At 42.9% G+C, this 16,877-nt stretch overlaps 1 protein-coding gene across 2 annotated transcripts in view; it reads right to left on the bottom strand.

Annotated features, from left to right (window-relative positions):
- The window catches only part of KIF5B (kinesin family member 5B), a 33,048-nt gene extending 24,764 nt beyond the window's left edge, over window positions 1-8,284 (bottom strand). Inside the window, exon 1 of one of the 2 annotated variants that reach the window (XM_064162628.1) lies at window positions 7,905-8,284. In XM_064162628.1, coding sequence (XP_064018698.1) covers window positions 7,905-8,030 — 126 coding nt within the window. In that variant the 5' untranslated portion in view covers window positions 8,031-8,284. The remainder of the gene's footprint in view (window positions 1-7,904) is intronic. The other variant, XM_064162627.1, reaches the window with a different exon arrangement.
- Between the last annotated feature and the right edge of the window lie 8,593 nt (window positions 8,285-16,877).

The raw sequence follows: 16,877 nt of genomic DNA, 5'->3' as shown, positions 1-16,877 counted from the left end.
GCACAAAAACTACCTCACCACACATGACATCCTTAAAAGAGAGCTCCATAAGAAGCAGCAAAAGCACTTTGAAGGCAGAGAATGTTTTACAGAAAACTAATTTTGGAAGGCATTTTAAGAGGAAGGTGAGACATAGCCTTCTGAAAGAAATGTTGGATTTTGAGATTTTCATAACGCAGTTCTAAGCAGCTAACAAACCATAAGGACATAAACTATTATGTTCATCTTGTTAAGTTCAATTTTTTATAGCATTTTCAGAGCTTGACTCAATAAGTAGCCAAGCAGACAGGCAAAGTTTACAAGGGACCTAGGTCCTTTGCTAACTCACCACAACTGTTAAGGGCTCCATTTAACCTATATTTAATTCATTATTATCTAAAGGATAACCTGGAACCACCTCCCTGGCAGAGACAAATATAGCTTCCACCTTTTGCCCACCCACCACATTCCCTTCCTCAGGCTGACCTTCCATTTGTCTTTCATTAATGTCTAGTATAAATCAAAAGACCAAATAAAACACCAAACAAAACTTTTGAGAGTCAACACAGATCTGTCTGCTGAGAGGCCTTGAATACAGATGGATGAGCTTTCTCGGAAAAAATAATTACAGCATTCACTGTGTAAACATGCTCAAGAAACCACAAGACTCTGTAGGCAGAAACGATCCCTAAGGTGCTGAAAATTGTCAGAGTGCTTGTTTCACAGTAGGGAAATCACAAGGCCTCTGCATTACTCATTTTAGCTTCAAATACACCTCAAATTCCTATGTTCTAGAAAGAACTGAGGCTATTACACACACCAGAAGACAGACAGACAACAAATTTCAAGTAACCCTGAGCTAAGAAAATGAAGCTTGTGTACACATTACATAAAAGTAACTTCACAAACATCAGTCAACTATACTACACACTGCCAGTCATACATCACAAAACATTAATCAAACGTATTTCCTGCTCAAGTGCATGCTTTATGCACTGAAACATACCATTTTGGAGGTTCATATTTAATATTACATACTGGAAAAATACAGTGAGAAAAGTGATAATGTCCAAAGTCACTGCAAACAATCTGTACAGCATTAGCAGTGTGTGTTTGTACATATACATATTATTGTGCATTTATGTGTTACTACAGAATACTTTTGATGCTAAATAGCAGATTTTTTTTTTAAACTTGGATTTTATTGAAGTAAAAAGAAAGCACAAGAAAATCCCAGAGTCTCAGGCCTAGTTTTCAGTGAAGGAAGATACCTTGTTTAAAAACGACTGCTGGCACAGCCTGCACTAGTCTGCAATCATTCTGCAAGCAGCAGGCTCTAAAAAACTCTCTTCTAAATTTTTAAACAGCATTCATCGGTGTTTATGTTTTGTTTTGGGAAGCTGTTTTTTGGTGGTGGTGGTTGGAGTTTTTGTTTGTTTGTTTTTATTCTTCTGCCAAGCAAAGGTGGGTTGAATTGAACTATAAGCTGAAGGAAAGTTATGTTTTCTAATTTGAGAATAACCTGTACATACAGAACACTTTTAGACTATTCAAATAGCTTCGTAAAAGAAGAGAGACAAATTACAGTATCTCATCTAGTTAGTCTCTTGTTTTGCAAAATGTTAACATAAAGAATAGCAGCATGTTAAATGCCTTGAACCAGTAAGAACAGAAAGCCAACCTGTAAGGACTTCACTCAGGTAATAAACCCTTTATCGTATTTATAGAGTGAAAGCTGAGAGGCATATGACAAATTCCAATTTCCTTCAGGTTAACGACTACCAATGTATACACAAAACAACTTCAGCCAGAAGAATTCTCATGAGAGGTCCCATTTATACCACTTTTCATTTCCCCATCCCTTGCAGGTGGAAAGTGGGATATTTGTTTACATGACCTCATTACTATATGTTCCTAGATGAAGCCACAATACAACCTCAAAGCATGCTAAAATCAAATTATATATTTCCCTCCCCTCAGCAATAATGGTGCATTTATTACACCCCTGAAAACCCACATTAGGGGTGCGCCCTGACTCCATCACTATTGAATCAGTATCTAACCAAGCTGGTTTAGCCCAGCAAATTCCACAACAGTTGTTTTAAGAACACGAATTCCTCCCACTCAGTATAGCTTCACATCTTTGGCATTTGTGATGCTATGTCTTATCACTTCTCTTTGCAGTCTACTTTCTGCTGTAAACAAAGCTAAAACAGCATTATACAGATTACCCTGCCCTAGAAAGCCTCATTACCTTTAAGAGATTAATCAAGAAAGATTAAAGTGTTAGATATTTTTTCTATACCAGATGCCTTTTCCTCCCCAAGTGGTAAACAATCAGATATTATGATGAACTGAAAACATGGAAGGTCCAAGCAACATTACCACATGATGTCCATGAGTGGTAGCTGTAGTGTCACTGCTGTGATAGGATGCTGTTTTGACATGCTCCAGAATTTTACAAGTCTTGCTCAAATCCTAATGAAGTTTAACACATACAAGCTATAAGCCACACATAAAATATGAAGTGAACTGAACTTCTGACCTCCTCTCTCCAAAGAGAAAATTCAGCTCCATTCACTCCTCACACTGAAGAGATGTGGTCACACAGTAAAAATCTTGCAAGTGCTTTCATAGCGTTCAAAAAGGTACATCTGCCAACATGATTTAGCAGGAGTTAAACTGGATCTTAATAAAGGGTTTATGTTAAGCACACAGTTCAGCAGTTACCCTTTAGAGCAGCTACCCACAATCCTACAAATGGATGCTCAATCTATCTGTATGATACAAGATTTGGAGCATTGCAGGAGGTTTTTTTTTTGTAATCACAACTAGATTGAACTCTTGAATCAGTGTTTATAAACACATTAAGCGTGGGTGTCAAGAAGGGGCCAGTCTGTTTAAGCTGGTGCCCTGCAATAGAACACGGGGCAATGACTACAAACTAATACAGGAAGTTCCATCTTAGTGTAAGGAGAAGCTTCTTTACTGTAAGGATGACAGAGTCCTAGAACAGGCTGCCCAGAGGTTGTGGACTTTCCTCTTTCAGAAATTTTCAAAACCCACCTGGGCATATTCCTGTGTGCTTGTCCTAGGTGATCCTGCTTTGGCAGGGAGACTGGACTATTTCCAGAGATCCCTTCTGACCCCTACCATTCTGCGATTGTCTGACCTCATCTCAAAAGTCTGAGAAATACTTACAGCTAACTTCATGGAATTAAAAAAAAAATTTTTACTCCTGTAACTTTCCATAAATTACAGAATCAGTTATTTTTAGGGTTGCCCAAGTTCACTTTATTTTTTATTCATTAATATCAGAAGCAAAATCAGTAGCAAAAATGCACCTGAGAAAGCAGTAGTGTGTATTTCTACCACAAAAAACTCAGATGCTTTTTAGGGTTGTGCTAGAAGAGGCACTTCAAACAGTGCTATACACTCCCATGGCTAGCTTAGCTTATCCTTGATGAGAGGTTAAAGGCTTAACCTTCCCTTCAGTTCTGCATCTTTAATAAAAAATGTTCTTGCCAACACAAAATATCTGAAATCAAAAAACTCACACCAAATAATTTCTGGAAAGTATGTTACTAAGCTAAGGCATTGTTGCTTGGACACACCAGAGTCCATCATTGCTAAGGAGTGAAAAGGCAGTGTTGCAAACTTTTAAGATAAGAAAATACTAGTTTTCTATAGCTCTATGCATACAATACTGCAGCTGATGCAGAACAGTTGATGGATCTCAGCTCTTTCTGCCTATTTTTCTTATTTCTGTGCAAATACTGCAACTCAAGTATCAACTTTTACAGCCATTATTTATTAATAAAGGAAGACTATATCAGATGTAATTTTATTTTTAAAAAACATGGCTAGGAACAAGCACCAAAACAGAGAGGAATTCTCGAACAAGAGTTCCAGCCAGGCTTTGTTTTAGCAAGAAGTTTCTTCTAAAGAGAAAAGCAAACACTGCTGGCATAAAAATGTTCATTGAATTTCAGAACAAACATGAGATGATGGAGGTGTTTCTTAAGCAAGTAGTACAGCAGCCAGGGATCACAGCTTGCAGTATTCTTTAGCATAACTTTACAAGTTGCTATAAGATAGAATACCTGCTTTCTGTTAAACCATCATGCCAGTATCATCTGAAAAAGGTCTTTTAGTACACAATTCATGGAATGAAGTAAAAAAAAATACTATACAGTAACACTGAAACAATACTAATGTTTCAGTTACAAATTGATGTTTGACTCCTGTTTAAAGCTCCAGTGTAGACAAAAATATTTTTATTTGTGTGTTTCTAATTAAACAGTGCTTTCCATCACACTAGCTAGTACAGAAGTTAAAAAATGCACCTTCCTTTTTGCATTTATAAAGTACAGCCTTTGCTTTCAGTGACACACAAGAATTATTTTCCTTTTGAATAATCTGTTGACAAGACCTGCAGTAACAGCATTAACCTGATTCTAACCTCGACTTAAACCTAGCCTTGCTCTTATTTACTACCCAATACTAGTTTTAAAATATAATGAAAAATGAAATCAAATGTCTCAAGCTCTTTCCAGGATCAGAGAGTTTGCATTCACATACACACAAAAAAATAGTACTCTAACCGAATCTGAACATACAAGCAAGGAGTCAAAATTCTTTCTTAAAAGACATAGAAATAAGGAATATACTGTGATCATCGCTAGAAACATCTGGGCAACAGGGGGTTAGTGTTCATTTGTGTGAATGCCCAAAACACCTCATCACTTCAGTCATCTGATAGCACTGTTTTCAGCTTAGGCTTCAGTTCAAATCCTCCAGTGTCACTACATTCAGCAATTTACCTTTCTGTTAGTTTTAAGATGAGCAGGACTAGGTATAGAAATTTTTTTAAAAACAAGCATAGATGTGTTAAGAAGTACAAAGCTGTTCAGTCGCAAGCAGTTTTACATTAAAAAAAAAAAAAAGAAGGATGAACAACTGCATCATAACCATACTATTCCTCCAATTCATCTTATTCACAAGCAAATAACTGTCAAATTCTGTATGCAGGTACATTTACAATGCTTAACATTAAAAACCTTATACTTGTAACAAGTTACCCTATAATGTTTTGACAGAATTATTCTATTTAATTTACAGGAGTCATTAAAAAAAAAAAGTAAACTGAAACAAGTAATCTTTAATAATTTAAAAGCTAAAGTATTTTGTCCTGTGGAAGGTCAATACTTTTTCAAAGACTGCTCTTTAAACCAGACTAACACCATACGTCCCCTCAAATGGCTGTCACATGCTAGGTACAATTGAAACAAGTATTTTATCTAATACAAATGAAAACAACTCACATGTCCAGAAAAACAACTGTGCCAGCAATTACATGGGAGCCAGGAAAGGAAGAGAAGACAGACAGGGGAGTCAAGGAAAGAGGGTCTGGTTGCACTGACTGATTTCCCTCCCAACTCTCTTCCACAAAGAAGTCAAATCTGCAGTCTGGTACAAGCTCTGCTTCCACTGCCTCCTAGTCTTCACCTCCTATCTATCATTACAGGCAACTCCCAACTATTAAAGAAGCCTTTATTAGTACAGCACAAGCCCAAACACACACAGAATGTGCAAGTCCTTCAAGCAGCTGTTAAAAAAAAGTGGCACAATTACTACTGCTCAACAGGTAGCAATAAAGAGAGAAATCAAACAGCTAGAAATGACCAAACATATAGCTTAATGAAGAATGTTTTTAGAAACTGTTTCATGAGAGGGTGTGTTTCTGTTATTATCCTCCCACAGAAGAGGTGGCCTGCTACTGCCCCAGGATAGAAGGTCTAGAACTTTGTAAAAACCTCCAAGTCAGCTCATTAAAAAAATCAACAAACAAAAAACACAAACCAAGTTAAAGTAATTGTCTGAAGAGTTTAGACGATCAAGTCATAACTTTGAGAACATCAATTTTGTCATATATTTTCCATTATAAAAGCAAATTCAATCCTTTAAGATTTTGTGAAACAGAACACACACGCTGTCACTGCTACCCTATCTAACAATTTGGGGGGAGGCATTTTTCCCCGAGTCAGACACAGCATGTCCTGGACCTAGGATCAATGAAAGATTAGTATTTTTTGATCAGTTTTACCAGTGCAGAAAGCATCCAAGTACAGTTACAACACTAAATATTAACCCTGTCCAGAAAGCCCCCACATGATACCTCAGAAGCATGCCACCACTGTTCTACTCCAATATAGTAGCTAGCATACTTAAAAAAAATATTTTAACACTCTAAGTTTTCCTTTACACTGGAACTGTTGAAAGATGTGGAAATTTTACTTTTAAAAAGTCAAAAAGCACCACAAGGTTTCTAAATTTAATCACTGATTTTAAACCGAATATGCGGTGCCACATCGGAAGTGAGATCATTTGCTGTAGTTAGATTTTTGGGTTTCCAGGTTTGGTTCCTTACTCAGGGCTTATCTGTACAATCTTAGGAAAAGAGATGTAGTCCAAGATACTAACCTGCCGATTGACACAAGCCCAAATTACTTCACTTCACAAGCATGCTTTCAGTCTTGTAGCTCCAGACCCATGAACCCTCCTATTTCATTGACAAATTCAATACTGAATATTAACAGACTAAAGCATTTAGAATCATAGAATCGACCAGGTTGGAAGAGACCCCCAAGATCATCCAGTCCAACCTATCCCCCAGCCCTATCCAGTCAACCAGACCATGGCACTAAGTGTCTCATCCAGTCTTTTCTTGAAGGAAGCCATACTAAGAGAAGTATTTTATTAAATCACCTCCTTCAGCTTCAGATACCATGCAAAGAACCCTTAAGAAGCATAGCATAAAACACTGTCTTGGTAGCCTCAAGAAACAGAATATAAAAACGAAATCTGAAAACAAACAATAACTGACATCTAAGTCACTTTCAGCAACGCAGAACCAGAAGACTATTTATATGAAAACACAAATTACAAGTTAGCAAAACCAAAACAAGCATTTGGAACAAAGTGTGTATGTACAACACCAACCAAACTAGGCAATAAACTACTGTGTTTCAATGTTATATTCCAGTTCCATATTGTAGCTAAATGACACACTGAACAAAAAGGAAAGGATTATATCTTCTCATCACATCCAGATTGTTTTGTAACAGGCCTCAGACTTTGCAAGGTGACTTCAGTTGAAACACACTGACAAAGGTGTAACAAGCCAAGTGGCCTACCTATGCTGTTGGTTGGTGTTGGGTTTTATTTATATTTTAAAAAGGAAGCTATTAGCAGAGATTGGTTTACAGACCACAAGCAGCAATGAACTGGAGCCTGCACCGTTCTGCATTTTCTTTCCAAAAAAAACTCTTTAAGGACATTTACTTCGATGGTAGCTCCAATGAACGTATTTCAAATGTGTGTTTAGTGACCAAACTCATCACGGCCGCCAAAACCCGGGACAGGCTGGCCGGGGGACACATCGCAGGAGTCGCTTGTTACTCTTCACCTCGTAATTCACGCGTTTTCCGTGGACACACCGAAGCATGCCCTGTGGCTCGGGCTAGGCAACGCAAGCTCATGCTACGCCCCAAGTCGCAAGCCTTTCGCGAGAGCCTTTGTCAGAGCTCTCCTGACCTGCTGCCGTTGACGTGTCCCTGCGGCCCAGTGCCCACTGCTCGGGGACCACTGCCCCCACCAGCTCCTCGCTCGTTGCGCGACCTCACGCAGACCACTCGGCGTCGCCCACAGCTCGGGCTGCCCTCCTCCCTTTTCTCCCCCCACCCAAAAAGGCCACCTCCCCTCCTCTCGAGGCGTCCCCGCCCGTGGGCGCTCCCGAGCGCCTCAGCCCTGCCCTCTCGCCTCACACCGCGCCCATCCCCGCGGTATTTGACCCCGCCGACCCCTGACACCCCTGTTTCCCCCAAGCGCTTTCCCCGCCTTTCCCGTCCGGGGCGGCCCCTCACCGCGATGACGACGGTGTCTTCGCCCTGAAACTTAGCGATGTACTTGTCGCCGCGGGTCACTTCGGACTCGTTGAGGGGCCTGAAGCGACACATCACTTTGATGTTACACTCCGCCGGGTCCGCCATCTTAGGCCAAAGCCGCCTCCGGGGCGCTCAGCTCCGCCGCCACCTGCCGCTGCCTCTGCACCGCCCGCTCCGGGGGTCTCGCAGGCCGCCGTTGCCGCCGTTGACCGGGAAGCCCAGCGTCCGCCCAAGCAGAAGGGAAAAGGGAAGGGCTCCTTCCTGGCCGCCGCCGCCTCCCGCTCTCACTTCCTCCTCAATATGGCAGCCATGGCGGCGCCTGCAGCCGGCGAGTCCCGGCCCCTCGCGCCGGGCAGAGGCGGTGCCGCCGGCGGAGCAGGGGGTGACGTCACTCCCGCAGGGCCGCGCCCCGCCCCTCGGCTGGCAGCTGCTGCGCAGGCGCAGCTCTGCCTGGGTCCGGCCCCATGGGCGCCGCAGGGCGCCGGTGGGTGCAGTGAGTGGGGCCAAGTGCGGCTGGAGGCGCTCAGGGCGGTGCGATAGGAGCTGCCTAAGCGCTGTCATCTGCCGCCTTCTCGCCGTACCTGCGCAGTACCCTGGGCCCCCAGCAAGTGCGCGGCCACACGACTGCGGTTAACCATTGCCGCCGTGCAGCAAGGGGAGGATGACACCTCGCCCAGTCGCCTTGGCAGGGAGCCACCGGACACCACTTCAGGCGGCAGCGGCGCCGGGCGGTGGGCTGCGCTGGTGGGCAGTGGCAGGAGGTGTTTGCAGGCATCGGAGAACTCAGGATTTTCCAGAGTGCCCGCGAACTTTGTTGCTTCCGGAGCTGGGGAGCCGTGTTTGGGCGAGTGAGGACCAGAGAACAAGTTCTGATGTCACCTCCAGTGATGGGAGCTTCTCCTCATCTTTTCATCCTAATAAAAGAGGCTGCACGGTATTTTCCCCCTAAGCTTGGTCTATTGCAAGTTTTATTTATTACAGGGAGCTTTCATTCTAGTCAAAATAAAAGGACTACACCTAGATTGAAGCCATCAGGTAAACCATTCTGATCAGAGCTGATCTCCAGAGTCTCCTGAGCTTGCAGCTGTCCCTCTTGCACCCAGGAATGAACTTTGAAACTGGGCGAAGTACAAAGTCAGCTTGCTCAAGTGCAGTCTGCTTTCTGACAGAGAGATGATTTGTACTGGAAACTCTTCAAATAGCCTTGAAGTTATTTTAGGGGGAAAAAAGACCTTTATTCTTGAATTAATAAATATTACTAGGCTCCAGACCTGGATGCAGTGCTCTGGGTGAGGTGTCACCACAGCAGAGGGGCAGAACCACCTCTCTTCATCTGCTGGCCACGCTGCTTTTGATGCAGCCCAGAGTGTCATCAGCCTGGGTTTCAAGTGCACATTGCTGTCTCATGCCCAGCTTCTCATTCACCAGCACCTTTAAGTCCCTTTGTGTAGATCTGCTCTTGATTTCATCATCCCTCAGCCTGCATTGATACCCAGGATTGCCCTGTCATAGGTGCAGCACCTTGCACATTGCCTTCTTGAACTTCATGAGATTTTCCCCAGCCCACCTTTCTAGTCTGTCCAGGTCCCTCTAAATGCCACCCATCCCATCCTTCAAACTCATCAGCCACACCACTCAGCTTGATATCATCTGCAGATTTGCTCCTCTCAATCTTGCTGTATCATTGGTGAAGATACTGAACAGCACTGACCCCAGTACAGACCCTGGGGATACACCACTTGTCACCCCTTTCCATCTGGACATTGATCTGTTGACCACTACCCTTTGCATGTGATCATCCAATTAATTCCTCATCCACTGGACAGTCCACACATCAAATCTGTATCTCTCAATCTTAGAGAGAAGGATGTTGTGGGGACTGCATCAAAGGCAGGCAGACATCTGCTGGTCTTTCCTTGTCTGGTGATATAGTTACACCATCATAGAAAGCCATTGGGCTAGTCATGCAGAACTTGCCATTGGTGAAGCCATGATAGCTGTCTGGAATTGCTTCCATGTCCTCCATGTGTTCCAACATAGCTTCCAGGAGGATCTGCTCCATGTTCTTCCCAGGCAGTGAGGGTTGACAGGTCAGTAATTTCCAGGATCCTCTTTTTAACCCTTTTTATAGATACAGCACCCAAGGTAAGAACATCTGCAGAAAGGAGGAAACCTCCTAATGAGGTGATTCTCAAGGAATTAGGTGCTCCAGCTTGCTTACCTCTTAAGTGTTTCAATCAGCAGCCACTCCTCAAAGACAGCAGGCACATGCACAGCTAATGACTCACTTTCACCCTGTCGAAACAGACAAACATAAGCATGCAGGAACTTCCTGCTTGGAAGCTGTTGGTTCTATACCGGCTCACAGAAGAGCTGGCTGATGGTGTCTGTCATGCTGGCTGAGGGAGCCCTTGCCAAATGAGCTCTGCTGAACCGAAGCAGCCTGCTCACAGATCCATTTCAAGGATTCTGTCGTGAGTTTTTTCTCCTCTGTTAAGCTGTTCAAAACACGCAGCACCCATTCTCTAGCAATGACCTCCCTGGAGTCTGACACAAGGATGCAGTGCGTTCAAAGAGGGCTGTGTGTTACCTCTGCTGACCAGCAGCCTGGAGGACTTGTGCTGAAAGATGTGGTGTCACTTTGTTGAAAGCAGGGCAGAGGCCAAGCATCCTGTACATTTCCCACTTTGTTGTAGTTGCAGAACACTCCCTCTTTGCCAACTGGAAGTATATTTATTGTCTTCTATATGATTTCGAAACAGCTGTAGCTTTTTTGCTGGTTTGTTTAGTTTCTGGGGGTTTGTTTGTTTGCTTTTGTGATTGTGTGTTTTTATTTAGTGGTTTTTTTTTTAGGATTAAATACTTTCAAAGTAACGTAATATGAGCAACCCCAATTCTCAGCTGTCACCAAAAGCGAGTCTTTCTCTTTGCAGTTTAAGCCTAGCATGACCCTATAGATAAAGTACATTTTATTTACCAGACAAATGAGTCTGGTAAAGCTTCTCAGCAAGGATCAATGTGTTTTACTTAGAAGTTATTTAGCTAAGAAATGTCTGTGGTGGTTTACTCACCACATTTCTTCTCATTTACAATCTGTGCAATAAACCTCTGTAAATGATTTCCAGCTGCTTTAGATCTCCAGCAATAAAACCATGCTAAGCAAAGGGAATTTATGTGTTTAAGGGTCATTTGGATGTGGTGCTTAGGGATATGGTTTAAGGTGAATCTTGTAGAGTAGGGTTCTAGGTTGGACTTGGTGATCCTGAAGGGCTTTTCCAAGCACTTGGATGTTTCTATGATTTTGCGAATTGGCAAACCTGAGCCTTACAGTGAAACTGTGTCTAGATAATGATGTAATAAGCCATCACAATGATTCCAGCAGACTAAAAGTGATCTTGATTGGGTCTTTCAAAAAATATGGCATATTTGAATAAATCTTTAACCCAGGTGTTTGTGGTGAAGCAAATTAAAGCTACTTCCTCCTGCTCTGTAAAGAATTCTGAGATTCATTCATCGAGAGCAGTTGTTGATGTTTGGTGTTCCTAATGCAAGCACAAGCACTCTTCTCATTTTAATTTGCAGTGTGCTGGGAAAATACAGCCCCTGCCTTCTGAGAATTTAAGGTACCTTCCAGGTAGAACTTATTTCAAATTTGCAAGCCAATTTGTAGGACAAAGGAGTGATTCATCTGCCAGATACGGTGTAACCTCAAACAAAACTCTTTGTTACTTGTAACACACTCTGTAAATAAAAGCTATTAAGATGATTTATGAAGCCTGGCATTGTTGTTAGTAAAGCCTAATTAAAAGTAGCAACATTTAATGCTTCAGAGGGTTTAATTCAAATATGTTTCAAAGTTTTTACCAACACCGTGCCTGGTCAACTCAGCTCGAGGGGACTCAATAACTAAGTACATTCTAGAGATGAGCAGGTTGGTAGATTTAGTTTAGTGGCCTAAGATCCAACTGGAGTCCAACTAGATTATCTGAAGGGCTCATTCAGCTATGAAAATTTAAAGCTTCTTTTCACTCCAGCAAACAATCTGATTGTGTGAGGTGCCCTTGCCCAAGGTAGGGGAGGTTGGAACTAGATGATCCTTGTGGTCCCTTCCAGCTCTGACTGATTCTGTGAGTCTATCTCCTGTCCCAGTCAAGGTTAGGCTTCTGTGTGAACCACAAGGATGAAAGACACTTGGAAGATGCATCTGCGGGTAGGCATTGACTTCTTCTTGACAGAAATACACAGGTAATTTTTAAAAAGTAGTTTTATTTTGACATTAACTGGACATGCATAAACCCCAGAATCATAGAATCAACCAGGTTGGAAAAGACCTCCAAGATCATCCAGTCCAACCTATCATCCAGCCCTGTCCAATCAACTAGACCTCTAGCTTGTTCCCAGTCACCAAGATCATACTGAATTATTTCTAGTAGTGTTAGACTAATTCAAAGATAAGTTTTTTTGAGAGCTTCTGTCTTGAGGCTGTGCAGGTGATTGAGCAAGATCTGATTTTCAGTGACTAAAAAAAAAAAATCCCACCTTTTGGTGGAGCTTATGGAGACTTCTCTGATACTTTTGCTTCCACTGTGATGAAGTGTAGTTTATCAGGAACTTGAGGGAGGTGAAAATCAAAAGTCTAAATTAATGCATTTTTCTGAATATCAATTTGTAGGTATCAAAGAAATCCAAAGCCCCTAAATGTAGCAGTTAATGTCTCAGCTTTTCCTATGTTTCTCCAAAATCTAAAGCTTAAAAGACACTGGTATCTGGGAAGTGCTAGTTGATTTCTTAAGGAAGGACCTTGCTTGAGCAGTGCCAGCAAGTTCACTTCACAGAATCACAAAACTGTTCTATGAATCTCTGCAGAAATCATGCCAGAGGAGAGGGATCCAAACCTTTCTCTAGTTCCTCCATCCACAGAATTATCTCAGTTCTGACATTTATTGTTGGCGACACCACACAAGATATGCAGAGCAGAGCTGACTTTGGAAGTCCAGTTTGGAATTGCTCAGCTCAGAGCACCTTTTCAAGTTGTGTGCTAAAGAAATTTCTCTGGCAATGGCAAACAAAGCATTCGTGGGGATTGAGAGGGTGGGACAACTATGCTTCAAAATCAACCTTTTATATGAAGTTTCTGCTGCTGACCTCACACAGTCTCACCATCCTGACAACAGAGCTTCCCATAAATGGATGTTTGCCTTGCATGCAGTCGAGTTGAGGAATCTTCATTAGCTGGAGAGCTGCCCTAAGTGAAGGGAGTGGAGAGTGTGTGCACATGCATGCACATGCAGTTCTCCTGCTGCAGTGCCTACCTTTTTCCCCATCTTCAGAGCCAGATCTTCAGCAAGCTCATTTACCACGCTGTCCATGGGACGCAGGAAGGAGGGTTCATCCATTTCTTAAGATGCTTAATAAAAGCCTTTTTCTTTTGTCTTTTTTTTTCTTCCTCCCCCCCACCCCGGATCTTTGCCAGATCTTACGACATGCAGTTGCTGTGTGGGAAAGCAGCAGTTCTTGGTGCTGGTTATTCAGAAGCTCTGAGAAGTGCTGAGTTAGCACACTAAGGAGTGGCTGAGTAAAGGGAAAAAAAAAATCAGGTGAGGGATAAGACAGGTACTAATCACTTTCTGGCAACATCTACAGAGCTTTTGTCATCCTGAATAAACTTCCATCACATCCAGTTTTCATTCATGTTAGTTAGTTTTCAGCTTTTGTATAACCCTACCCTATCCAGCCTTGCAATGGTTTTCCTTAATGGATCTGTTGCTTTCCCAATGTCCAGAAGGCATCCCAAGCATTTTTTTTAAAGTAGAGCTGCTAATATCATCTTTCTTGCCTGTTGCTTTAATTATATTTAATTCTCTCTTCCGTAAGTACTTTCACAACTTGGAAGATCAAAGCGTTTCATGGTTTGTGTGACTGCTGCAGTTCAGCTGTCCTTGCCTCAGCTCAAGGCTATCCTCTCCTCTTCTCTACGGCAGCAAGGATAGAACACAGTTCCCTCTTCCTCCCAGAGCTGCCACGAAGTTTTCTGCTGCATCACTCCAGCTATCAGGTTGGAAGCTGAGAGAAGAAGCTGAAGCATGAACTCTATGCATGAGCTGACTGTCTGAAGCAGCTGCCCTTTCTGTGTAAGCATTACAGATGACATTGATCGCAGGCACATCAGTTCTGCTTCCATTGCTGGAAGGCACAGCCTGGTCTATAGGAAGCACCACTGCTTACTATTATTTTAGACATATAATATTTAGCAGAACAATGTAAGAGTTAACAGACAAGTTCATATGGGCTTAGTAGAAACAAAAAAGCAAGCACTAGATTCCTCTTGAACACCCATGGCTAGATTTCCCTGGGAAAAGAGACAACAATGGTACATTGTTGTAAGAAACTCAAAATGTTTTAAGATGGAGAGTGATAACTTTATGGATAGGGCTCACAGATCAAGATAAGAATGACTCCGAAGTCAGAATTAACACTTGAATAACTGTTCTTTCGTATCTACTTTTGGGAGGAGATTCTCTGTGTCTGCAAGGTTTTATCCTCCCATAGTCCTTTTTAGTGCTTCTGTTGCTTAGCTATGGGAGTGGGCTCAGTGCCTGGTGAGATGCACTGCTCTTGCTTCTGGTGTTAGAAGCTCTTGGAACATCTTAGGATCTTCTGGTCAATTTAATTCCTGTAAGGATGTTAGAAAATTATCACTTCTGCTTTCTTATGGTGGAGCAGAGGTAGCACTCATGTCCTCTTACTCTGTGTCTCTGACCTGCAGGCACTCAGAAAGGTGCACACTCTAAAGATTGCTCATGGAGCCCTTCCAAAGTTCTGTAATGCCCCAGATGCTTTGCAATGCGAGGCATAAGCAGCTCAGGTCAGCTCCCACACCGAGGTATATGCTTGGTGTTCTGCAAGGAGCAACAGGCTGCTCCCCAGCAGTGTCCTCCATGCCCAGACTGCCATTTTTGTCACATGTATAAGCAATGCGAGCAGTAGTTAGTGATGAATAGACAGAAGAGCGACATAATTTTCTCATCCTACCAGTGGTCTTCTCAAGTGAGGCCTAGGATTCATTAGTAGTGGGAGAAAACTGCTGCTGCTGCTCCCTTCAGTCATGCAGTTGCAGCTATTGGAGTGCAAAAGGCCCAGCCAAAGTAGCATTATATTTCCCTCTGGTCTCAGTTTGGGCATAGTGGGCCTGAAAGGAATGTCACTGCACTGCATGCCTCGGGGCACAGCACAGCACCAGGCTGAGGAACGGTGCTTTCTAATTGTCCTCTGAAAAGAAGGTTCTCTTCCTGACCTCAACCCATGCTAAAGTGCATTACCAGCTTGGATGGGATTTTTCAGCTGAGAAGCAGAATGGAACACAAGAAATTCTCATTGTATTTTGGGTTTTTCCCTGTCCTATCTTCATACAAATTACATCCAGAGATGGCACTAGCACTCACACAACAATTACCACCCTTCTCTCTAAAAAGAACTCAGCATTACTATTCTCAGTTAGACCAAAGTGTTTTGGGGAACTACTGACAGCTACAGCTAATTCTGAATTGAAAGAACCACAGAATCACAGAACCTTAGAGATTGGAAGGGACCTCCAGAGATCACTGAGTCCAACGCTCCTGCCAAACGAAGCTCACCCAGGGTAGTCCACACAGCAACACATCCAGGTGAGTTTTGAAGTTCTCCAGAGGAGACTCCACAACCTCTCTGGGCAGCCTGCTCCAGTGCTCTGTCACCTTCACTGTAAAGCAGTTTCTCCTCATGTTGAGGAGAAGAAAATAATTACTGTTTCCTTGGTGATAGGACTGTTCCTCCCTCATAATGCTGAGATGGATTTCAAGGATAATGCATCTTCAGGTAGATTAGAGAAGCCATAAAGGTGTTTGACTTTGCTGACAACAGAGCCACAAGAAAAAAAAAGTAACAATACCTTGATCAGCCTGTGTGGTAATTATAAACACAGAGTAGGCTTCTCAGTGCTCCCACTCCTCCTCTTGCCAACTGATCCATCTAGTCACCAAGAAGACTCTTTCATGTGATTTCTGCATGAAGTGTTGAGGTGTTTTCTGAGCGTTGACAATGGTCTCTTTGTGTGCTGGGCAGAGCAGGGTATACTCAGTCAGCTGATAGGAGCAACCAAGGAAAATTCTTCTGAAGTTTTTTTTCTGGGTTGAAAGCTGGAGAAAAGTTTATTTATTGTTAGCATTACATCACTTCTCTTGTTCCTGTTCATGATAAAAAAAGGAAAGAAAAGAAAATTCCATTGCAAAGTCACTGAGCAGCTTTTGAAGTAGATATAGCCTAGCCTCACACCAAATTTCCTAAAGTATGGCTTAATTCATGCAAAAAAGGGTAATTTTCCCAGCATAGAATCATGGAATCAACCAAGCTGAAGAGATCTCCAAGATCATCCAAGTCCAACCTAGCACCCAGCCCTAGCCAAGCAAGCAGACCATGGCACTAAGTGCCTCATCCACTCTTTTCTTGAACATCTCCAGGGACTCCACTACCTCCCTGGGCAGCCCATTCCAATGCCAATCACTCTCTCTGGCAAGAATTTCCTCCTAACATCCAGCCTATACATTCCCTGGCACAACTTGAGACTGTGTCCTTTTGTTTGGACACTGGGTGTCTGGGAGAAAAGACCAACCCCACCTGGCTACAGCCTCCCTTCAGGTAGCTGTAGAGAGCAATGAGGTCTGCCCTGAGCCTCCTCTTCTCCAGGCTGCACACCTCCAGCTCCCTCAGCCTCTCCTCACAGAACTGAGGCCCCTCACCAGCTTTGTCGCCCTCCTGTGGACACGTTCCAGTATCTCAACATCTCCCCTGAAGAGACGTACTTCTTCCAGCAATATCCCGTGCTTTTCCTTTTGCAGGAACGAGAAACTTCATTTGCTGTCTCTAGTGAACCCAATCTAATTTTTCCCCAGGGATGCACAAGGGCTATGAATTCAC

The sequence above is a fragment of the Pogoniulus pusillus genome, chromosome 23 (genome assembly GCF_015220805.1).
Source record: "Pogoniulus pusillus isolate bPogPus1 chromosome 23, bPogPus1.pri, whole genome shotgun sequence".
NCBI classification, from domain to species: domain Eukaryota; kingdom Metazoa; phylum Chordata; class Aves; order Piciformes; family Lybiidae; genus Pogoniulus; species Pogoniulus pusillus.
This window is presented reverse-complemented; position numbering and strand designations above follow the sequence as displayed.